Source organism: Panicum virgatum, chromosome 4K (genome assembly GCF_016808335.1).
Source record: "Panicum virgatum strain AP13 chromosome 4K, P.virgatum_v5, whole genome shotgun sequence".
NCBI classification, from domain to species: Eukaryota; Viridiplantae; Streptophyta; class Magnoliopsida; order Poales; family Poaceae; genus Panicum; species Panicum virgatum.
Genome location: NC_053139.1, coordinates 17,090,429 through 17,115,980, shown reverse-complemented (window position 1 = coordinate 17,115,980; position 25,552 = coordinate 17,090,429). Strand labels below are relative to the sequence as shown.

At 45.0% G+C, this 25,552-nt stretch overlaps 2 protein-coding genes across 2 annotated transcripts; one reads left to right on the top strand and one right to left on the bottom strand.

The window, feature by feature from the left end:
• Window positions 1-2,953: 2,953 nt before the first annotated feature.
• Window positions 2,954-3,905, top strand: LOC120705098 (osmotin-like protein). The gene has a single exon (XM_039989622.1). It carries the CDS (start codon window positions 2,972-2,974, stop codon window positions 3,719-3,721), a length of 750 nt encoding a protein of 249 aa, XP_039845556.1. The 5' UTR covers window positions 2,954-2,971; the 3' UTR covers window positions 3,722-3,905.
• Window positions 3,906-22,702: 18,797 nt separating this feature from the next.
• On the bottom strand, window positions 22,703-24,722 carry LOC120703331 (very-long-chain 3-oxoacyl-CoA reductase 1-like). The gene is made up of 4 exons (XM_039987367.1): window positions 24,061-24,722; window positions 23,652-23,940; window positions 23,372-23,441; window positions 22,703-23,190 (listed from the first exon to the last, which is right to left on the bottom strand). Exons 1-4 carry the CDS (start codon window positions 24,404-24,406, stop codon window positions 22,885-22,887), a joined length of 1,011 nt encoding a protein of 336 aa, XP_039843301.1. The 5' UTR covers window positions 24,407-24,722; the 3' UTR covers window positions 22,703-22,884.
• Between the last annotated feature and the right edge of the window lie 830 nt (window positions 24,723-25,552).

Genomic DNA, 25,552 nt, shown 5'->3' with positions numbered 1-25,552 from the left:
ACTATACTGGCAACGATTGATGTCTTGAGCCTTGTGTACTCTAGGTGCTCATCGACTTCAAATGTGCAGAAGAGAGAAGAAAAAAGCCGCACACTGAACATAATCAAACAAGCTTACCTCCGAAACATCTCGACTCTCCTAGTAGTTTCTTGAAATTTCTAGAAGGTGTAAGAGGTGTGCACTGGCTCCACTTATAGAAACCCCCTGAAGTAATTTAATTTTGTCGAACGGTAGGATGAGAACAAAGTTCAATAAGAGTTTTGTCGCTGACACAGTGAGCCTCTATGTCGGGCGTCACCAATTTTTTTTCGAACAACATCGGGGTGGGGGAGATTGAGAGATATCGGGTGCTCTAGTCTAAGGGGGAGAGAGTAAATTAGGCAACTTAAAAACTTAATTTATGGCTCCAACTAATTTTGCACAAAACATAAACTAGATCATGCTATCTAGATGTGCAACTATGGTTCGACTAGTGTAAAATCCTCATCCCAAAAGAGTTTAGCAACCTGTAGCCAATCCTACCTTGATCTACACTAAGAAAATAAAGGTACACAAGTTGCAATATGGAATACGGAAGCTTAAATAGGAGGGATGAGAGGAAGCAAACTCTCGACACAAGAATTTATCCCGTGGTTCGGATTGCCACAAAGTCACCCCTACATCCACGTTGTTGAAGCACTCACGAAGATTATCGCTTCCCGGCAATCAAGTCTCTTCCGTGAACACAATCACGGTCACCTTGATTCCGCTTTCCACTAAGGAGTTTCACCAAAAAGTGTGGGGTCTCCACGTCCCCCGCACAATGCCGTCGACGCCGCTCCACACCAAGATGGAGGGTCGAAGACGTGCCGGCGAGCCACCAAGACTCCAAGATGGACGGCGCACCAAAATACAAAGGTGGTTCACTCTAGAACCAGCTCACAAGGTAGCAACACCTTGCTCTCTCACTCACTTAAGAGCTAACCTAGTACTAACACTCTTAAGGATGTGCTAAGGACTAAATATTTGATCACTAAGCTCTTGGATGGCTTGGAGGTGTTCTTGTGTGTGGGTGTGATGTCTTGGAACTCCAGCAAGCTTCAAATGGCCGGGAGATGCCATATATATAGGCCTCAAACATGAAGTAGCCGTTTAGAGCAGTTGAGCACTTTTCTGCATAGGCGTCGGTTCATCTGATGCTAGAGCGTCGGTTCAACCAGTCACACTGAGCTCTGAAGTAGCCGTTGGCTCCTCTGACACAACCGCAGCAACTCCTGGGACCATCGGTTAAACCGATGCTTGAGCGTCGGTTAAACCGGTAATACTTGATCTGCACGTAGCCGTTGCACTTGATCCTTTTCAGCTTACGTCATTGCACCGACGCTTGCTCCGATGGGCCATCAGTTAAATCGGTGCTGAAGGCTTGGCTACTGCACACTTGACATCATCTCTGAACAATAGTATATTGATTGTACCGATGCCTGTCTTTGTCCCGTCGGTTAAACCGGTGCCTAAGGTCTTTGTCCCATCTGGCACCAAAACTTGCACCGATGCTAGGGCATCGGTGTATCCGGGGACCATCGGATGAACCAATGGTTGGGCTTCGGTTTAACCGGCGCAGCTAACTCTGCATCCTTTCGTCCAATTCGTCGCGGCGATCATTTGGATACTTGAAATATATTCTATCTCTGGATTATTTCTATGTTTTGGCATCTCGACGGCAGATTGGACTTGTCATCTTGATGGTGGATTGGACATGGCATCTCGACGATGGATTGGACATGGCGTCTCGACAGTGAATTGGATATGTTGAATTATATTCATGGGATCTAAAAATTCTACGAATGTGATCTCACAAATTTTGTTAGTCCCATTGATTATGTTGTCACTCAATCACTAAAATCACAAACAATGACCTAGTGGGGCCATGTTCTGAGATCCCCACCTACTTTCATTGAACGAGTGTCAATTTACAAAAGCAATCCCGGCATACCAGGATGAAATTACAGGTGAGACAAGAGAGGAGTGGTTGAGTGTCAACAACGTGCTAACAGGTAATCACGCCAAGCCAGCAGAAAAGGGGACGTCTTCTTGTATCTGCAGCTCCAAAGGTCCATGTATCGAGTTGTACGTCGAAGTATTTCTGCAGGAGGGAGATCTTGGTTGTCGAAGACCATAGCAAGCATTTCTCGCCTTCCAGATATTCCAGAGCAGGAGGAGCAGCATACCAGTGGACACAACGTCCGGTAATGGCAGAGCCCACCCAATTTTCCAAGGCATTCTCTGGTCTCCATCTCGGTTTGTGATGCCCAGCCTAGACAAGATAGAAGCCGCACGGGGGCAATGCAAGAAGAGGATTCTCTAGGACCCCTCTGCAGTTAACACAGTAGGATTCCTGTAGGGATCGAATGTTCCTGGCATGCAGAGGTAGGCTCTAGTGTTCAGGCGACCGTGGTGGAGCAAGCAGCAAAGAATTTGATTTTCGGAGGGAGTTTCGTATTCCATATCTTTTGCGCATCCGGAGCTTCCTCGTCATTTTTGTGCATCGAGACGAAGGCATTCTTGAAGAGCGTGGCGATCGGCCGTAGCAGCCTGGGACAGACGTGGTTGGAGCTGATGGTCGAGTTCAGTTGTTAGTGCTTCCCGCACCGAGATGGCCGGGCGAGTGCAGTGAGAGTAGAGGGTTGGGACGGTATCTGCTACTGTCCCATGGACAAGCCAACTGTCATGCCAGAAGGATGTGTGTTTGCCGTCGCCGATGCGTACCATTGTCAGTGACAGTGAGCGATAACGTGTTTGGTTTCTACTGCAGTGAAGTGAATAAGTGATGAGAGGTGGCGTGGCGCGGCGCGATGCGTGCCGATGAAATGCATGCGTCTACCGCGACTTAACCACCACCACCATCTCCGATTCACCGCCCTTTAAAATACAGGGCCTCTATGACTAGCACTCCAACACTTGCGTCCCATCTGCAGCAGCCAATCAATCAGCCATGGCCATGTCGTCGTCGCTAGCAGTAGAAGCTGTGATGATGGCCTTGTTATTAGCGCTCGCCGTGGTTGCCGCCGCAGCCGGGCAGCCGACGAAGACGGTGAACCTGACCCTCCACAACCTGTGCCCGTACCCGGTGTGGCCACTGGTGACGGCGAACGCGGGCGTGCCCTCCGTCCCCACCGACGCCGACGGTGAGCCCGTGGGCGGCCGCCTCGACGGCAACGGCTCGGGCCTGGCGACGCTGGCGTTCCCGCTGGGTCCGTGGTTGGGACGCGTGGTGGCGCGCACAGGCTGCGCCCCCGTCGACGACGGCGACGGCGAGGACGACGCCGTCGTGGTCGGGAGGTGCGCGACGGGGGACGCGCCGCCGGTGACGGTGGCGCAGGTGAGTGTGGGCGGGCCGGAGGGCCGGGCGGCGTACAGCGTGAGCCTCGTCGACGGCTTCAACGTGGCCATCGTCGTCACGCCGCACGGGTTCCCCGAGGGCCACCGGTGCCCCACGCTCGGATGCGCCGCCAACCTCGCCGCCGAGTGCCCCGTCGGAGCCCGGGGGCCGCGGGGAGGGTGCGGCGGCGCGTCGTCGTCGGAGGCGGCGGCGTGGTTCAAGGCGCGGTGCCCCGACACAAGGACGAACGCCACCGACGTCGAGGCCACGCCGCAGGACTGCGTCGCGCCCGGAGAGATCAAGGTCGTCTTCTGCCCCAACCCAGACAGCGTCGCCGGCCACCATGCTTCTTCACTAGCGTAGCATTGTCAGTGTTGATGGTCATCAGTGGAATAAGAAAGCGACACCTGCTGCATGCTTGTGCGCGCATGCACTGGAGGGGGATTAATTAGTGGTGATTAGTATTGAGATTAATCGCAACATTTTCTAGCTATAGGTAATTTGGCAGTGATATTAGTGACTTAATGGAATATGAGATCATGGTTCATTCGAAGGAGCACAAACGGTAGGCTTAAAAGGGATGCAAGAGAACAATTAAAGAGATCGACCGATCCTGCTCCGACCGCCGGCCGCCGCCGCTAGGAAGGGAGTAGACCAGAACAGACCAGCATGTCGGCGTCGTGGTCGTCGCTGATGAGCCCGGAGGCGTACAAGTCGCCGGCAGGTTAGCAGCTGGCAGCAGCAGCTCGAGCAGAGCAGACTGAGTGTGTGGAACAGGGGAAGCAGAGTGGCGGTTACTCTGTTTTTCCCTTTACACTTTGTTGGAAGTGGAGCAGGGGCGTGGTTTCTTCCATTTTACGAGAGCCAGAATTCAAAATTACTTGGACAATTATTTCTTAACGTATATGACCTGAAATTGTTTCCAGCAAACTCACCCGCAGTCCATGGAGCTAATGCTTTCTCTGTAACACGGATTTTTTTTTGGGGAGGTTACGTGCACGTTACCAGCTGTTATAGTTGTCCTTGGGCAGGTTTATTTTCTGAGTTAGGCGACGCCGACGCTACTCTGTGATATTTGTCATTTTAATTCTATAAACTACTGTCCAACAGAAATGAATCAATAATGGGTTTGCTTCAATCCTATTTCTGGATTTTCTCTTAACTAGTGGAGATGCACGTGTTTTTAAAAATAATAATAATTAATATTTTTATATCGTATAACCTGTAGTAAACAATAAAAATATTATTATATCAAAGACATAGGTAAATAATAAATTAGATGAAAAATATAGAGATGAAACCTAAACCCTCCCAATGGAAGTTTCACAAAAGATGTACATACTATAATGACATTTTTAAAAAATCTAGAAAGCGAGGCCTTGTGTTGGATAATCTTCCCTGCGAGGCTGTGACAATCCAATTTCCATCTTGTGGTTCTCCTTAAACCAAGCTGGCTTCATGTAAGGAGTAATATGCCATACTGAGATAGTAGAGGATTTGGCCTGTAAACATTAAAAAAGTGAGAAATAATTTGTTGGTGACAAGGGAAAGCAATGTTGTCCTAGCAGCAGTATATATGAACTCTCTTGTAAGTACGAGCATTTAAAATCTAGCCAAGTAATGACTTCGATATAGGTAAAACAAAGAGATACCAAGGTGGAACGACAATAACTATATGAAGGCTTAGCAGTGTAAATTATTCCGTGAACGATGGTTTTAAAAAAATGCTTTGATTCAGGCTGCATATTAATTTCAGCTTGTGCTGAATCCCTCTAATAAGTCTTCAAAATTTCAGGCTGCACATGAATGAGAAGATGGACTGTTGAGGAAGACAAATATTCTTCTGGTTCCTTGAAATCCTTAAGGCTTAACAGAAAATTTATTCAAGAGATAGCTCAAGTATGCAAAGTTCCAATGAATTATTCCCTAGTTTTTCTCAACTCACTGATAGAACAGAGAGAAAATGTTATATTCGAGAATTTTTAGATTGCAAATATTCGAAGCCCAATTCTACATTATAATTTATAAATATATTTTCTTCATGGTTAGTACATGGATAGAGACTAAATTTCCCATGACTCTCATGCTAATATCATCAGCCAGAATAGGAACGACGACCTCTATCACTACCACATGATGAGAATGAACAAGAGTGTAACAACGTGAAAACCTGCTCCAATTTGAGAACTCCCCAAAAATGCCATCTTACTGAAAGCATCATTTAGTAACCATCCAAAAAGATCCCTATTGCCACCGTGCATGGCTGCATAATTTCAGTAGCCCCAAGCTATAACCATGTCTTTCAATTGCCAATAAAATTGCTTCCAAAATGTAGATAATACAAAAGACTCACCATCATTTTCCCATCATCATAGGCTTAAAGTTATTCAAAATAAAGCATGCCACTTTCCAAGCTATAAGAATTTTCTATCCTCGACTATGATATCATAGTCCTCTCTTTCTTTCTGCACAAAAAATAATCATAGTACATTCAGACATCACAAGATCAAATTTCAGTCAGTAGTTAACACTATGAAATAGTCACTAAGAGCACAATAATCACTAACCAGAAATTGTTGTAGTATTGAAAGCTATTGCTATTCCAGGATATTGGGCCAATCGGTTCATAAGAAAACTTCAGTATGCATTAGCACATTGCCTGATCGAAATTCAGTAAGGTCTCAACATCTGAAATATAATTTAACTGACGCTCATCAGTTTCGAGCTAGTGCTACATTGCAAGCTTCTTAAACTCGTCATCCTTCAGGTCCCATTCTAACCTAAAAATACCCCAAATTGTTATAATTTATAAGACAATCCGCCAAACCATTAGCTCACAAATGCCTAGAAATAGAATATGTAAACAGTAAAATTTCTACCTTGGAAACTCAAGTTATTGCTCCTGACCACTTGGACATGGCAAATATGTTAAACAATACACGGCTACGCTGAGCTAAGTCCAAAAATTTCTACCTGATACAATGTTTCACTAAACAAACTTATTTGCATAAAAACATACAATGGTTTGTAGCTCCGATCTTCCCAAGATTGGACATGTAAGCGGGATAGTCCACATGTAGTGTATGATAAAACAGCCTGCAATCTGACAAATTTGACTCTATATTAATTAACAATATTTTTATCAAGCATTTGCCATAATAAAACCCCCTTCTCTGTGGAGGATATGATGGGCTTCTACTATAAATTAGAGACAAAATAAAAAAAAGCTGAGAATACTGATTGGTAAAAATGGGTTAACAACATGAAGTGTGGTTTATATGATGATGTTAGGAAACGGGATCGCTACGCTAGCAGGAATTCACAATTCACCAAGGATCTCATATAAGCAGATGATCATGGATCATTACCCCTCGACGCGCAGCGCAGCGGAAGATGCATTGGAGTAGACTCGTCCAACGTAGGCGCGCGTCGGTGAAAAGGAAGCAGATCGCAGCTCGCGGTTCCTCCTCCTAGTCCCGCCGATCAGCACCATGGCAATGCAGCAGTGCCTCCTCGGAGTCCACACGTACAGGGCGGGAACGCCGATCGCCGGTGTGCTAGCACCGCGCGCTCGGCTAGGGTTTCGTGGTGCGGTGGGGAGGCGGCAGCAGCTAGGGTTTGTGGGCCCCCAGCCCTTGCCCCTCATTATATGGACCCCACTAATGGGCCGTCAGGCCAGAGGCCCATTAGGGTTCTAATCTTTCTTGGATCAATATCCGGCCCACACATGATTGCATCTTGGGCATATCACCAACAATCTCCCACTTGCACTAGAGACAATCATATAGGCAAGCTTTCGTTCCAACCCGTTAAGTGTGTGACCCGTAAGGTTTATGTGTGAGTAGTTGTGATGCAAGAACTATTCTTGCATTACTAATCAGTAGAGGCACCTAGCAGGGTGTACTGACTCCCACGCACACATAAAGATCATATTAGCAAAACCTTTTGATATACTCATTCACTAATCCCTTTGCCTCGGGATACCAGTATCCCTCAAGGCGAGTTTCGTGCCACCCTTGTGATAGCTCGACCACTTAACTTGATCTTGCAGTGGATTACAATTTATGACTAACCTTTTAGTCACTTTGTGATTAACTCTTTAATCAATTTGGCATGGCCATGCACTTTCTTAATCCAACCGCATCGAGGGGCCCAGAGATATCTCTCCCATTGTCTAGGAGGGGTAAATTCCATCTTGATCCGCACATATCCCATTCCATGTTTCATGGTACACCCAGAGACTACTTCTATAGCCACCCAGTTACGGAGTGGTGTTTGGCAGCCCCCAAAGTGCACCATTACGCATAGAGAGAAACAATGGCGATCTCAGATCTAAGGATTCAGCAGGTATGCCACTCGAGACCAACTGATGGCACATTTAAGACAACTACCTCCGCAGTGTCTCGAGGTGGGTCAATCAAACACCAAGTTCCCTAACATGTGTCCACATTTTTGGTTTGATATCTCTATATCTATGATTTGTGAAACATGATCATCAACCAATACATGTGCTAGTTTATAAACCATTATTGTTCCTCATAATGGTGAAAACTAGGGATCATTTAGAACAACAATATAATAAAACAAGAGAGTTTCACAAACAAGTCACGTACTTGTTAATCAATGTAAATAATTGTCATTTAGGGAACAAATAACAGTTCATTAAATAAAACACAAACTTAGACATGATTACAATAATCTTCCACTCACTCTAGAGTCATCCATGCAAGTATCTAATACCCATGGAACTCATGTGTGCCTCACGCTTCTGCTGTGAGAGGGCCTTTGTCAACGGATCAGCAATGTTTAGATCCGTGAGCACCTTGCATATTTTCACATCACCTCTATCTATTATCTTTCGAATCAGGTGGTAACACCGCAGTATGTGTTTGGACTTCTAGTGTGATCTAGGCTCCTTAGCTTGTGCAATGGCACCTATCACAATAGAGGTCCATTGGACTGGACGCACTAGGAACAACCCCCAACTCAGAAACAAACTTTATGATCCAAACAGTCTCCTTTGCAGCTTCTGAAGCTTCCATGTACTCGGCCTCCATCATAGAATCGTCTACGGTCTGTTGCTTGGAACTTTTCCAGCTCACCGCTCCACCATTAAGGCAAAACACAAATCCAGATTGTGATATGAAGTCGTTCTTGTCAGTTTGGAAGCTAGCATCGGTGTAACCATTTACAACGAGCTCATCCTCACCTCCATAGACTAGAAACTTATCCTTAGTTCTTCTAAAGTACTTAAGGATATTTTTAGCTGCAACCCAGTGAGCCTCTCTTGGGTTTGACTGGTATCTACTTGCAACACTTAGAGCATAGGCTACATCAGGGCGTGTACAAAGCATGGCATACATGATGGATCCAATAGCCGAAGCATATGGAATCGCACTCGTTTTCTCTTACTCATCAGGTGTCGAGGGACACTGACTCTTGCAAAGACTGACACCATGTGACATTGGCAGAAAACCCTTCTTTGAATCCTGCATATTGAACCTTTTCAATACCTTGTCATATATGCATCTTGGCTTAATCCAATTAGCCTTTTTGATCTATCCCTATAGATCTTTATGCCCAAAATATATGCTGCCTCTCCTAAATCTTTCATTGAGAAACTCTTTCTTAATAAAGATTTAACAGCCTCAAGCATTTGAATATTATTTCCGATCAGCAATATATTATCTACATAAAGGACCAGAAACACAAGTGCACTCCCACTAGCCTTCCTGTAAACACAAGGCTCTTCTTCGTTCTTGATGAAACCAAACCCTTTGACTACTTCATCAAAATAAAGATTCCAACTCCGAGATGCTTGCTTCAGTCCATAAATGGACTTTCGAAGTTTGCATATTTTTCCAGCATTTTTAGGATCGACAAAACCATCAGGTTGTGTCATATAAACATCCTCACTAAGGTTTCCGTTCAGGAAAGCCGTTTTGACATCCATTTGCCATATTTCATAGTCATAAAATGCGGCAATAGCTACAAGGATTCGAATAGACTTTAGCATTGCGACGGGCGAAAACATTTCATCATAGTCAACACCTTGAATTTGTTTGAACCCTTTCGCCACCAATCGCGTTTTATGGATATGAACATTTCCATCCATGTCTATCTTTTTCTTAAAAATCCACTTGCACTCCATAGGTCTAACACCGTCAATGGGATCAACCAAGTTCCAAACTTGATTGTCATGCATGGATTCTATTTCGGATTTCATGGCTCCAAGCCATTTCTCAGAGAATGGTCCCATTATTTTTTCCATATAGGTCTTAGGCTCATCATTATCCAATAACAATACATCGCGCTGCCCCGTGGTTAGGAGCGTGAACTTTTCAGGTGCGCGACATGCCCTTATAGACCTTCATGGGGCTGGTTCTTCAGCACCGGGTTCTACAACTTCTTGTTCATCCCGCAGAGGTTCAGCGGAAGTTGAAACCATTTCAGGCACATCCCGAATTTCTTCAAGTTACACATTGCTCCCACTAACTCCTTCTGAGAGAAACTCTTTCTCTAAGAAGACACCATTGCGGGCAACAAACACATTGCCTTCTGCTTGATTATAAAAATAATATCCTTTGGTTTCCCTTGGATACCCCACAAAGAAACACTTGTCTGATTTTGGAGTGAGTTTGTCTAACATCAAACGTTTAACATAAGTCTCACATCCCCAAACTTTGAGGAAAGACAATCCAGGATATTTCCCAGTCCACATCTCATATGGTGTCTTTTCCACATACTTTGTTGGAACCCGATTTAGTGTGAACATAGCAGTTTCTAGAGCATAACCCCAAAAAGACAATAGAAGATCAGCCTGGCTCATCAACGACCTAACCATGTCCAACAAGGTTCGGTTCCTCCGTTCAGACACCCCATTCCATTGAGGTGTTCCAGGCGGAGTCAGTTGTGGAACAATTCCACACTGCTTTAAATGATTACCAAATTCATGGCTTAAATATTCACCTCCACGATTAGATCGCAAAAATTTAATTGTCTTGCCTAATTTATTCTGTACTTCATTCTAAAATTATTTGAACTTTTCAAATGATTCAGACTTATTCCTCATCAAGTAGACATATCCATATCTACTAAAGTCATCAGTAAAGGTAATGAAGTACTAAAAACCATCTCTGGCTGTTGAGCTCATTGGTCCACATACATCAGTATGTACAGGTCCCAACAAGTCACTCGCCCTCTCACTTTGACCAGTGAAAGGTGCTTTAGTCATCTTCCCAAGTAAACAAGACTCGCACATGTCAAATGATTCAAAATCAAATGAGCTCAATAAGCCATCTTTATGGAGTTGTTCTATGCGCTTCTCATTTGTATGACCTAAGCGACAATGCCAAATAAATGTGGGATTCAAATCATTTGGTCGAAGCCTCTTAGTATTGATGTTCCAGACAGATTTATCCTCAAGATCAAGAATGTACAATCCATTCACCAATGGGCAATGAGCATAGAAAATATTATTGTAATAAATCGAACAACATTTGTTCTCTATTACAAACTTATAACCATCAAGTTGTTCCAAACATGAAGACAAAATAATGTTTTTGCTCAAAGCAGGAATGCAATAACAATTATTCAATTCCAAAACTAGTCCTGAGGGTAATGACAAGTGATAAGTGCCGACCGCCAAGACAACAACCTTTGCTCCATTGCCGACATGAACATCCAACTCGCCTTTTGCAAACCTCCTAGCATCACTTAGACCCTGCAATGATTTGCAAGTGTGAATCATCGATCCGGTATCAAATACCTAATCATTACTAGAAGATAAAGCAATATTAATTTCTATAACATTTATACCAGAAGCGGAAGTCTCACTTCCCTTCTTCTTCTTCTTCAGATCCTCCAAGTACTTCTTGCAGTTTCTAGACCAATGTCCCTTGCCTTTGCAGTGGAAGCATTCATCATTAGGAGAGGGGCCAGATTTGGCCTTAGGATTAGAGCTCTGGGGCTCAGAGGAAACCTTTTCCTTGCCTTTGCCTTTGCCTTTGGGAGGCGTCCAATGCTTCCTCTTTTTATTCAACTTCTGTACCATCATCACATGATCAACATTTTGTTTAATGCTTTCCTCTGCTGTTTTCAGCATGCCATGCAACTCACTCAATGCCTTCTCCATGCTGTTCATATGGAAATTCATAATGAACTGCTTGTAGCTCAAAGGGAGCAACTGGAGAATTACATCTATAGCCAGATCAGCATTGAGGGGAGAACCAAGTCTCTCCAAGCTCTCAATGTAACCAATCATCTTAATCACATGAGGACTAACTGGACTACCTTCAGTCAGTTTGCACGCAAACAAGGAACTAGAAACGTTGTATCTCTCAGCCCTCACCTGGTCCTCAAACATCTCACGCAGTCCTTGAATCATTGTGTAAACATCCGCATTCTCATAATGCTTCTGCAGATCAGCGGACATTGTGGCAAGCATGAGATAGCTAACTTTGAGTGAATCATTGCAGTGCTTCTCATAAGCTCTGCGGGTTGCAGCATTTGCACCTTCAGGGAGGTCATCAGGGTATGGTTGCTCAAGAACATACTCCCTTTTCTCATTCCTGAGAACGATTCTCAGGATGCGATACCAATCAATAAAATTAGCTCCATTGAGCTTCTCTTTGTCAAGCACAGATCGCAAGTTCAAAGCGAAATTGTTATTAGCAGCCATGATCTACAACATAAATAAATATGCAAAGTTTCAGCACTAAGTTTATGTAATTCTTCTATTAACCAATTCAATAAAAGACACTCCCACTATAGCAACATCATCTTCCCTCTAACGACATATAGGGGACCAAGATCCATATTCACTAAAATCCTAGTGAGCTTTGGCTTCACTGCTAGAAAGTTAGTGACTTAGGTAAACAACAACCTTGTTAATCACATCTCTATGTGACTCTTGTTTGTTGGGTGGCATCCTATGCCCCAGCTCCAACACTATGCCCATAGCCCAAAACCGTTTTGATAGATATGTTGAGTAACTAATACTATGCTTGTGAATGTCCAACATTCACCCCATTTACAATGATTGTTGATGGCACCCTACTTTGGCAGACCTACCACACAACGATCAAAATTTTTATAGGTGCAGCTATTGGTAAAGGCATATAGTGAACTCAACTTTTCTAAGGGAAACTATTCTATCATGATAAAAGCATATCGACCATATGAAAAACATAAAAAATAGTAGGACATGGAATATAAACATCACTTATAATCATATTATAAGGTGAAATAGTATGGCCTCTTTGAATCACATGGTTCTCCAACGTCGTGGTTCAATGGTGATCTTCATCGCCATGTATGAGGCCTCCATGTTCTTGTCCATCACCATCATGCCTGAAATCTCCATGCTACTACATCTAATAGTGCTTGTAAAGTAAGTTACATGAGGAGATCAAGCATCACATGTCGACACGCAGGCCGTTATACAATAATGGGACAACCTTAACCCGGTTGTTTAACTGGTGACACGCAGGTCACAAATTTATTACACACAGATCATCACATGATATTGAGGCCATACCATTCACATCATACCCTGCAAAAACAAGTTAGGCGTCGAACGCATTCTACCGAAGGGGTATGAACATGCCGTATCAACAGACAACAATGGCGGTCGGGAAAACATAGATCGCATCTATAGAATCGCTATGAAAATCTCATCGGATTGATCCAACCAAGCCGATTTGGGGTATTCACAATGTCCCTTATTTCTCACATTGGCCATTGAGATAGGTACATCGAAGAAGACCACAACACACGAGTTAGATACGTCGGTTCAATCTCTTCTCGTTTGCACAGTTAGCCCAGATGGTGATTCCAGCCGGTATGGGCAAGTCGTGCGCACAACAGAGAAAGAACACGAACCAATCTATAGTCATCGTGATGCAATCAACTCGTACCAATCCCAAACCGTGCATCAATCTATACATCTCATATGAACAGATTGCAAAACCCTAAACGGAGCACATCTCTATATGCACATCCAGACCAAAAGCTAAACATGATCGCTTTGATACTACTGTTAGGAAACGGGATCGCTACGCTAGCAGGAATTCACAATTCACCAAGGATCTCATGTAAGCGGACGATCATGGACCATTACCCCTCGACGCACAGCGCAGCGGAAGATGTGTTGGAGTAGACTCGTCCAACATAGGCGCGCGTCGGTGAAGAGGAAGCAGATCGCAGCTCGCGGTTCCTCCTCCTAGTCCTGCCGATTAGCACCACGGCAATGCAGCAGCGCCTCCTCGGAATCCACACGTACGGGGCGGGAACCCCGATCGCTGGTGTGCTAGCACCGCATGCTCGGCTAGGGTTTCGTGATGCGGTGGGGAGGCGGCAGTAGCTAGGGTTTGTGGCGCACCAAAGAATGGCGCCCGCAGCCCTTGCCCCTCATTATATAGACGCCACTATCTAATCTTTCTTGGATCAATATCCGGCCCACACATGATTGCCTCTTGGGCATATCACCAACAGATGAGACTTAATCTGTACCATTGCCAAGGACAAGAATAATTTATCTACAATATCAATAGGAGAAAGGGATTGAGGGATCAACAAACTTTGATGTGCCAATTGCATGCTAGAAAGCAACTATTAGGAGTGACCGTTCCTCATCCTATGCAACCACCTATACGAGAGGGAAGTGGAGTGCACACATCAGTCGTCACATTGCAAAAAAATAAACAAGCCATTCAGTGATAAAAATTTAGCAAGCCGAATAAAAGTAGTTCTCATCTTAGAAGTCATTCAATCACCAAAATCGAGCAAGACTCGAATTGAAAATAGCTCTCATCGTCAGGATGTTTTAATTTATTGAGTAGAATGCAAAATCAATCATCTCATTAAGTCTGGAAGCAAGACAACACTACGAAATACTGGCAGGCAAGATAGGTACTCTAGCAAGATTTAAAATGCCCTAAGACATTAAAAAAGAAGCATTGCTGTTATGAAATCGATTAAAGCTAATTGACCGAGGAATCTAACATGCAAACAGCATGCAGACCCAGGCCAAACCAAATAGATGTACCAAACCAATTAGCAGCCAGCTGTTGACAAGAAAATCGAGCAGTGAACCTCCGCGTCGTAACACACGATAGTCCCCAGAGATTTGCTTTACTCCGGTGCATAGCCTGTACCATGGCGTGTTGGTGTGCGCGGCGTGTCAGTCAATTTGACCTGCAATTGGCAAGGGAGGAGCAAACGTTAGCACTTTTGACCGATTGGCCGATGAGTCCAAACTGTCTTGTTGCAACACGATCAGCTGTGTTAGCCGATGTGATGAAAAGTTTAAAGTCCAGATGCAAATCTAGATCGGCTATTTTCTGCTTGGGGTAACCAGACTGGATAGGTTGTGATAAAAGCTAAAAATAAGGAGATTAAATAAATAAGCTTGCTAAACCTAGCCTATATTGATAACTTTTGATCTTGCGATCGATAACTTGCGAGCATGACAAGAAACAGAATAAGGAGCCTAAAACAATGACCTTAAACAGATCTAGGCACATTCGATAAATTGTGTATAAACCAGAAACTAGATGAAAGTGATGCGCCAAAACCTAGAATCTAGCCGATACGATAACTCTTAGGTGAATTAAACTTAAAACGACAGCGATGCGCCCGGAAGTTTAAACTTAGGAACACTAGGTAAACTCGAAACTTACAGACAAGCCGGAGATCAGGTTGATGCAGCCCTGCTCGATGTGGAAGAACTCGTTGAAAGCTACGTTACTCTATTCCAAGGATTTGAAAAGTAGAACTCACCAAAAAGTAGAAGTGCTGAAAAAGTAGATTGTTTGTTTGAATATATGTGTGTGTCTTTTACAAAGCTAAGGGGGCAAACATTTATAGCCTGAACTACAAGAATCCTAATCGATTACAACTCGACTTGATGACGCCTACCAATGTCACCGCTAGAATTGGGTGATCCCGGACGGCAATGCCCGCAGACGTCAAGGAGCTGGCAGGTATTTCATGAACCATGAATAAATTTGCAAGCGCACGGAATATCACTGTAGCATTTTATTTGAGAGTATTCTGGAGTGTCATTTATATTTCCGCAGAGAAGGCGGCGGTTAAGAATGTATAGGCTAGTTAATGAACTAATCTTGATTGGATATTCATTTGCATAAATAGGGGTAAGATAAATGGTATGAAGAGATAGTGTGACACACAAGTTTACACTTAGCTCTAAATAATCTATAGGCAGTGAGAAAGGAAGAAGTTAGTAGCTCGAGTCTTATGTACTAGGTTAGCTATATCTATACTCTCTTATGATTAGATTAACAGTAGATTAAACTGGTACAATAGGGAGACCGCTACTAGCTTGACAGGAGAAGCCCGAACAAACCATACGGCTCTTTATGGACCTCCTACCCCCAATCCGAACATGGAGGATTATTAGGGCACAGATAGGGCTATCACCACCTGCCGGCTACCTCTACAAACCGTGGGAAAGGGCGACATCTAGCAACACTTGATTAATCTAAACACCACATCTACATTAATAAGTGATACTCTAGTATCCCGCGCGGAGCCCCCACCCTCCGAATGGACAGACATTATACTAGAGCAAACATATGAATGCTGGAGCAGTTGCTAGAGTTCTAAAGCTAATATGTTAATCATCTCAAGCACAGGGCAATAATGCAACCAAATCATGAAGTATATGTCTGATATCTCAGGATATAACTCATGCAGATATTGGTAACCATAGATTAAGTCTATTATAAACGACCAAGAATTACAATGGAGAACTAGAAATGAACTCATACCAAAACTCCTGATCAACTCCGAGGACTCGATAACTACTACTTTCAACCTGAACTCCACTAACCTATAGAGCTAAAACAAGAGAATGAGCTTGAGCTTCAATTTGTGGTGTGTCTCATATCTCATCCCCCTCTCATATTTATAGGAGGGAGCCATGGCTTGCACGGGCATGATCAGCAGCTGATGCACGTCGAAGGGGGAAGGTCGGTTGTGGAGTGGGCTGGCCGGCCGACCAGGGTGGTCGGCTGACGGCCCACTGCCACCAACCGCCCCCAACTTCTTCCATTTGCTTGTCCTAGAGGCCCACATGTCCAAACATGGTGCAATGCTTTGTCCTAAGCTGGTTTGCTTTGGTGCATGGGCCTCTTTTGATCCAATTGAGCCTGATAATTGCGCCCTGATTTGTCAAAGATTTTGTCTTGGACCAAAGTGTGCATACATCCTGCATTTTAGCTCAAATGCAAGTCTTGCATATCTCTAGGGGTAAACTTTGTTTAGGCATTTATTTGGATGAAGATGCGTGTAAGAAATGCAAACTCTCATGATTTTCTGATCAAGTTGACGCTTAGAATTGGTCGTTATTGAGCGTCAACAAGGCTCCATCGGTTCGTCATTAGGAATGCCTTCCTCTCCTTTGCTGCATCAGCTCGTCATCACTTCCATCGGCAACGCCATATCGGCCGCTTTCCAGCCCACGTCTTTTACCCTTCGTCGATCACCCTCTTGCCAAAAAATAGTGTCAACCCATGCCCTCCAATTTTTGAATGAAATATTTATTTTTTTCCAAAATTTCTCTGGCCAGTCTTCAATCATTGTGCCCCCTTTTCTTGAAAGATGCCATCTTCATAAATGTTCTTTGGGTCGACAGCTGTCTTCATTCCGTGCCAGTTGAACAATGTCTCTTTCATCGTATGTCTTTAAATAGCTACCCCTTTTCCAATCCTTCATCTTTGGCTCCTGACCTCAACCCCTCAGGCTAGACAAAGAAGTTCGCAATGGCGGCCTCTTCAGCGAATTCTCGGGTATTCTCCAAGACTTTCACCCTTTTTCTTGCAAATTTTCTCATATCTAGAAACTCCCTCTGATGTTTTTTCCTGATATAGATCAGCCATCATCATAGTAATGAAGATCTCCCGGAGTTCGTTAAACATCGGCTATCGGCTCTACTCCATCTCCTCCGCAGAGATACCCATGTGATTTTAGAGGATGCCGAGCCGATGCGAGCCATCTTTCAAGAAATTCAAGATTATAGCCGAAGTAGATCAGATTAGGTTGGACACTATTCAGGCTATTGAGGAAGCTTTGTAATTGTCGCATTGCCTTATGTACTTGTTTTTCCTTTTGATATCTTTCCCGTGTTTTTAATCCGCGATCTGGTCCTCGGCCGAATTACCTTTGATTAAGATGTGTGTTGACGCAAAATCTGGTCACACACTTGAATGTGCTAGAACGCGTGGATTGTCGACACGATCTTTACCAATGGGCTCCCTGCGCACCGACTGGTCAGACCGGTCAGGGCAACCGGTCAAACCGGTTCTACAGAGAACGCCGCGAAAACCTAAAACCTCGAGCTCGGGAGGGACCCCGTCGGAGCTCGTGGATCTAGGGTTGCTCTGAGATCGGCAGGCCACTCAGAACGCCCTCGAACGCCACAGAGACGAACAAAGAACAACAAATTAGGGTTGGAAAAGGTTAGGGTTTGAGAGGAAAAAGTAAAGGGTAAATAATATTGATTCGATTTGGAATAACCTCAATCGGCCTTAGCCTTCATATATATAGGCCGGGGAAGACATACCCCTTCACGAGTTGATTTACAAAAGGAATCTTATCTCTAAATCTAAATCTAAATCTAAATCTAAATCTAAATCTAAATCTACTCGGACTCTGTACAGACCGGTCTGACCGCCTGGACCCACCGGTCTAACTGGTCGACCGCGTGTACTTGGACATCGAATCATTGGTCTAGACTCTCCGGGTAAATGTCCGGATACTCCGATCACATGTTCGGACATCCGATCAGCCATCCCGGAGACTCCGAGTATGTTCCCAGATACTCTGACCACCCAGACCGGTCAAACCGCCTGGTCATACCAGTCAGACCGGTTTGCTTATCCTGATCAGTTAAATGCCAATTTTGGTCGTCAACACATGCCTCCCTGTTTTTAGTAAAGCTTGCGTGCCAAAAAATAATCTTCTGGACCAAAATTGTCTAAGGGCGATGATTAATAATACACCGGCCATTTGTTTGTGCTAAGGTCGATAAAAACTATCGGCCATCTCCGTCTTCATGCATCTTGCCATATGCTGGGGTAGTACTTCTTCAAGTATCTTCCGTTTATAGCCCTGGGTAGACGTTCTCCTTGCAGCGTCTCCATCATATATGAATTCCCGAAAATAACCTTGATGATCTTGTACGGACCCCCCCCCCCAACTCAGCGACCATTTGCCAAACTTATTACTTTTCATCCCAAGAGGCAAAATTGTCTTCCAAACCAGATCTCCAACATGAAATGATTTACCTTTTACCTTTTTTGTAGGCTCTGGCTACCTGAAGCTTGTCCTTCTCAATCTCCTTTAAAGCTTTCAAGCGCTTGTCGGTCACCTCATCAATATTGTCCATTATCAAATCATGGTAATCAACAGCGGAAAGGTGATTTTGTTTAGCCAATCTATAAGCGTCCAGTTTTACCTCAACAGGTAAAACGGCCTCTTGACCATACATAAGCTCAAAAGGAGTGACCTTAGTAACACCATGTCGAGATATACGATGAGCCCATAATGCTTCGGATAATACTTCATGCCATCTCTTAGGATTTTCTCCTATCTTCTTCTTGATAAGTTTGATCAATATCTTATTACTTGACTCGGCCTAACCATTGGCCTGAACATAGTATGGAGATGAATTGAGCAACTTAATTTTATATGATTCGGCAAATGCACGCACCGCCTTTGATATAAATGAAGAACCTTGATCTGTCGTCAATGTTTGTGAAATATCGAATCTATGAATAATGTGCTATGTAATAAACTCAATCACCTCTCTATGAGTCAAATTTTTCAAAGAAACTGCTTCGGTCCACTTAATAAAATAATCCATAGCAACCAACACGAAGCGATTCCCCTTTGAAGATGGAGGATTAATTTGACCAATAAAATCCAACCCCCAACCTCGGAACGGCCATGGTTTAATAATATGATGCATCAATGCAGCAGGCACCAATTGTAAATTTTCAAATCGCTGACATTCCTCACATCCTTTATAATATTTAAAGCAATCAGACATCATGGTAGGCCAATAAAAACCGGCTCTTCTAAGTAACCACTTCATCTTGGGAGCCGATTGATGTGTACCACAAATGCCTTCATGAACCTCACCCATGGCAACTCTAGGCAGATCCGAGTCTAGACACTTAAGAAGCAAATCTTCAGCGGTCCGACAATAAAGCTCATCGTCGATCAAAACATATTTAAATATCATATGCCGAATATTTCTTTCTGCACCACAACCAGGATCCTTTAAATAAGAGATTAAAGGAACTCTCCAATCCTGATCTTCGGCCTTAAGGATTGAATCATCTTTTGTAGCCGAATTGGTGTCTCCAGCAGTCAGGGCGGTCAGACCGGTTGTACCGACCGGTTGGACCGGCTCGTCCAGAACCTGTAACTAGACTTTTGCTCGCATCGACTTTCGAAGTATTTCTTCTCAACTCTGTAGCTAGATGCTTGCTGAGCCAGAGCATTAGCCTATTCATTCTCTTTCCTTGGTATATGTCTTATAACAAATTCATCAAAGGAAGAAATAATATCGAGACATTAACAAAATATGCATTTAAAGAACCATTGTAACATTGGCATACCTTGGATACTTGCTGCACCACCAGAATTGAATCACCAAAGGCTTCAACATATTTCACGCCCATAGATTGCAAAAACTTGTCTCCGCATCAATGAGTCGTCGGCTTATATATGTAATAACATACTCCTTGTCTTCGGTTTCTTGAGTCAAAATAGCCCCAATAACTTTGTCTTCCGCTACCACATAAAGCTTGAAATGAACCCCTGTCCTAGGCACCTTGAGTAGCAGTGGTGAACACAAATATTACTTGATCTTCTCAAATACCTCTTGTTGTTTTCACCCCTAGTAAATTTGGCTTCATTCTTTAACCCAAGAATAGGAGTAAAAGCATCAATCTTTCCAAACAAGTTAGATATAAATCTTCTCAAGAAATTCACCTTGCCTAGAAACTTTTGCAAGTCTTTCTTGCAAGTAGGATCCTCAACATGCCTCATTACTAACAGTTTGCTAATTTTCTAGCTCGAATTGAAAAAACTTCTAATTCGGCTTTATGTACTGATATTAAGTCTTTCAAACCATCTCAAGACCACAAAACAAAATATAATCAAGGCCTTGAGCACCCTTGGCAAACCGAACTATTGAATAGAAACTTCATGAGGTAAATTATTATTTGCCAATATTTTGCCCCCCGAGTGCTAAAGTCTCGTTGAACTCCATATTGTTGCATTCTTGTTATAGCCTCATGATCCACTGGCTCCTCATCACCTTGTACTGAGAATGCTAGCGGTGTTTTTCCATCACAAGGAGCCGAAATGGCATTGCCAATTCGGCTTTCTGTTCTGCTGCAACCTCAACCGGTCTGACCGGTTGCTCTGGACAGTCAGACCGGCCGGTTGGTTGTACCGATCAGACTGGTCGCTTGAGGCGGTTCGACCGGTCGTGATGGCTGGTCAGCTACTTTGACCCTCCATACCTTGCCTGAGGGACCATGGCTCTATACTGGGTGAATTGTTTGTCCCTCAGCTTCTCGAACTCCTGCTCCTTCTCTTGAAAGCGTAAGCGCTGCAGCTTTCTCTTTTGAGTACGAGTCAATCCTGGAGGACACCACCTTAGTTGAAAGTACTTCGATGTTGAACTAGTGCTGCTGGCCTCATGATCATTAACCATGATCCGCCTCTGGACAGAAGGATTGACCGATTAACCAGAAACCATCGGTTTTTTACTCACATCTTTAACGACCACCTTGACGTCACCGATTTGCACAATCTCATCGGCTTCAGCCCTTTTTGAACTAGCAGTGGGTTGCACTTCTCCCTTCTTCTCCTTGACACGATATTCCTGCCTTGTAGAAGATACACGGGCCGGTCCCTGATGAGACCGGTCTGACTAGTCAGCTAGGATCGGTCTGACCGATGCAGGCTACTGCCTCTGACCTGATTGGTGGGGTCCCAATTGGTCGTGCACTGGTCGTGTCAACCTGTCAAATATAGGTCGTCTGTGATCCCCCTCTCTGCGGTGAGATGGTGGGTGTAGCATCGGATAGCAGAACATCCAAATTCCTTCATGCTCCCATGTAGGATAAGAAAAATCCGATGCCGGTGATGCCTACGGCGTGGTGGCATACACCTTCTGAGGAGGGAACAATGTAGTGATATGACCCCTGCGCTTGCTGGATTCTCCCCTAGGAGAAGAACGCTTGCCTTGACGTGGAGGTGACATTGGTCCCATTTTTAGTGGCCGATCCTTTGGAATGGCCTTTGCGTACTTGTTCAGTAGCTGATCAAAGGTGGGCTTCTGCTTTGCAACTTTCCCTTGCACCTTTGATTCATTAACTTTTCAAGTACCCACTTCCAGGTGTTTAGGCTTGAAAGCTCTGGGTTGGCTATGTGCCTGACCGGTCTGACCGGTTGATGTGACCGGTCAGACCGGTCGTGCCTGGGCAGCAGGCCGACTCATGGCTCGCGAGGAACTTTCTTGCCCCCCGGGTCTTGAATTTTTGACAGTAATTTTTAATGACTCCTTACCATCATGAGTCTTCCCTAACGTCACTTCCCTGGCCAGAATCTTGTCACTGAAATTCTTCGGCCTTGGCTCACCAATGATAACATTTTTTTCCTTTTGCTCCTTCGGCTTGTTCCGGCCGAATGAGTACCTTGACATTATCTAGATCAATGGTATGAACAGGGAATGATGCCTTGTCATCTTGCATCTCATGCATTGCCAATCGTCCTTCATTAACGGCTGATTGAATCTTTCGACGAAAAACATTGCAATCATTAGTTGCATGAGAAAAAGTATTATGCCACTTGCAATATGCACGCCGCTTTAACTCCTCAAACGGTGGCATGAGACAACTTGCGGTGCACTTCTACGGTTATTATTACTTTTGATAATTAGAGTCTACTTTATTAATGACATTATGTATATATCTATTTTTTCGGGAAAATTTCTACGATTTATCTGTTTTCCTACATGAAAATTAGCATGAGCACTAAAAGTAGCTTAGATAGATGTTTTATTTGGCAATTCCGGTATGCTTACAAGCTGATGGCTGTATACCCAACCTGATGGTTCATGCGTCAGGGGTCACGGTATCTGAAAACGGAGAATGGCTAAGCGTAATGATCAGGAGTTCAGGACGCGTGTGGATTATTGGGTGAACATGATAAGCAATACCAGCAGGATAGATATTTGTTCTCCCGCTTGCATTGTTCGGGGGTCAAGCAGCAACCAACCAACCACATCTGTTCCGGCAGGCCTAGCAAACACCGTAGCAAAACTCATTTTTTGTTCTCCCGCTTGTAATCTCAGGCTCAAGCAAGGAGAGGCAAATGAACCACGTACAGCTTCATGATGCACACAGTTTGGGGTGAACCGTAGGAACCACATCAGTTCCGGCAGGCCAAGCAAGCACATTATTAGCCAAACTAAAAAAAAAAACTCATTTTTTGGCGTGCGTCGTTTTCTCTCCCCGATCAGCTGCCGACGCCATCGCCGCCCTTTCTCTCTGGAACAGCGCTCTGAACCGCAGGTGCTCGCGCAGGCGGAGCCAGTCGTGCGCGGCGTCCGGCAGGACGCCGGCGAGGCACCACAGGAGCTGGTGGCCGACGGCGGGGGTGCAGAGCGGGGCGTGCCCGATCCAGCGCACCGCCGCGCGGGCGTAGGCGTCCGGCGTGGGGACGAACGGCGAGAGCCAGTTGTCCAGCACGGCTCTGGGCACCAGCCTGGTCGCCACGAAGAACGGGGCCTGCAGTACAGTGCAGATTATCATTGAAATTATGGAAAGCAAGAGCAACTATCCCATGTGAAGTTGCTCTGGTCTAGCAGTGAAGTTGAAGTTTGTTGGCAGGTGACTGCGTAAATCAGAAAGTGTACTGTTCTTGTTGAAATCTGAATGCCAAAAATTGTCAGGGGTGTGCATGGATTACCTGGCACTGCACATCAATCCCTTTGCTTCTATACTCGACGTAAAGGCTCCTCGAGAACTTAGAAACGTACCTGCTTCCGATGAACAGACCGTGCGTACATGAGAGAATAAATTTAAACTCCAGTCACTGCACTGCCCTATGAATCGTAATCACAAAGATACATGCAGTACTGTGGGCCGGGCCACTTAAATTTGGATGTCTTCTAGTAGATTGCAAGCCACGTACGACCTGAATTGTGCAATCTAGCAGGCAGGATCCAATCGTGGCGGGGAATGCATACCGTTTAGTGGCGGCGTAGATGGTGTTGAGTGGGAAGGAGGGGATGGCCTCCGACGACGCCGAGCCCATGTTCAGTACGGCGCCCCGGCCGCGCTCCACCATCCCCGGCAGGACGGCGGCCGTGACCTCCGTCAGCGCCCACAGGTTCACCCGTAGCATCCTCACCCACGCCTCCACGTCGGCCTCGTGCAGGTACGCCACCGCCGGCCTCCCCACACCGGCGTTGTTCACTAGCACGCCGACGTCCAGGCCCTCGATCGCCGCCCGGAGCCGCCGCATCGACTCGTCGCCTGCCATCCAAGCAAGTCGATCAGAGGATTAGTGGGAGTCGATCGCCGATGCCGGTGCCAGTGGCTCGACGCACACATGCACAAATATAGCTAGGTAGAAGATGATGTGTCTGTCGACACCTTGAGGGGTGCCGACGAGCGAGAGGTCGAACACCACGGTCCTCCTCTTCACGCCGTGGCGAGACGTGATTACGTCGGAGGTCTCCTGGAGGTTGGCGGCGTCGAGGTCGAGGAGGACGAGGTTGAGGCCGCGGCGCGCGAGCTCCAGCGCCACGGAACGGCCGATGCCGGACGTCGGGCCGGTGACCAAGGCCCACGCGCCGTACCGGCGGCGCAGGTCCTTTGGCCGGCTCAGGCAGAGCGCGAGGTAGACGAGGAGGCGGAACGAGAACGCCGCGGCGGAGACGCCGCCGACGAAAACCAGCAAGAAGAAGATGAACCACGCCGCCGGTGCCGTTCCTGTCATCCTCGGCAGATGTCTTCTCCCTCGTCCCCTTGTTCTTGAAACTGCTGATGGAGCTTCTGTTTTCTGAAACCCGACTATATCAGAACTTCCTGTTGGCGTGCAACTATATGCATCTACACCTACACCTTGATTGTCTGAAAGATTGAGACCTATTGCTACATACAGTTTGCACGACTGCAGCACATGCAATGTGTGTTCAGTACTGCAGTGTGTAACGATATGATTTACCCGGGCTGCTGGCTGCTGCCACCAACCGGCCAGCTGCACAAAATTAATTAAAGCTGGGACGCAGACATGAATGGGGAGTGTTTGTGGATAGATAAATTAAAATGTGACGCATGCATGGGACGCTGACATGGGTGTGTTTATAGAAGCCGAGGAAGAAGTGGAAGGAGATGAGCAACCAGTGCCTGGCGGTCTGAAACTCTGAATTCCTCCGTTCTTTCCCCATTTTTGCCTGCACTCCTGCCACATACTGTAAAGTGTAGACTTGATGACCCACCCTCCTGTTATCGGCTTTTGCAGGGCGAGCCACACGTTTGCTATCTTTGTGGTGTTTCGCTTGATTTAGTTACTATATCCACAATTTAACGTGCGTGCTTTGCGTGCAGTCTGATATACATGAACGTGCTAACGCAATTATGCTGCAGTTGCAAAGACCTAATGTGAACGATGAACTACGCTGGCCTGGCATATAGTGGCATGAAAAACATATGTATGCCCTGAAAAAGGTGGATGTTCAATCCATGTTTAGTTCCCAAAAAATTTCCTACCCGTCACATCAAATTTTTGGACACATGCATGGAGCATTAAGGCTCTGTTTGTTTTCGCTTAGCTTATAATCGAAGCGTGGCCGAGAGAAGCGAAGATTTTTTCTCCCTTCTTGTAGTTTAGATCGCGGAGTAGCACAGAAGTGAAAATAAGCGAGATGTTTGGTGGAATTATCGCTTATTTCCACCGATAAGCCGATTATAATCGAAAACAAATAGGGTCTAAATGCAGTTGAAAAAATAACTAATTACACAGTATAACTGTTTCATACGAGATGAATCATTTAAGTCTAATTAGTCCATGATTGGACATTAATTATAAAATAACAACGAAATGTGCTATAATACCAAAACTCAATTTTTTTCGTGAACTAAA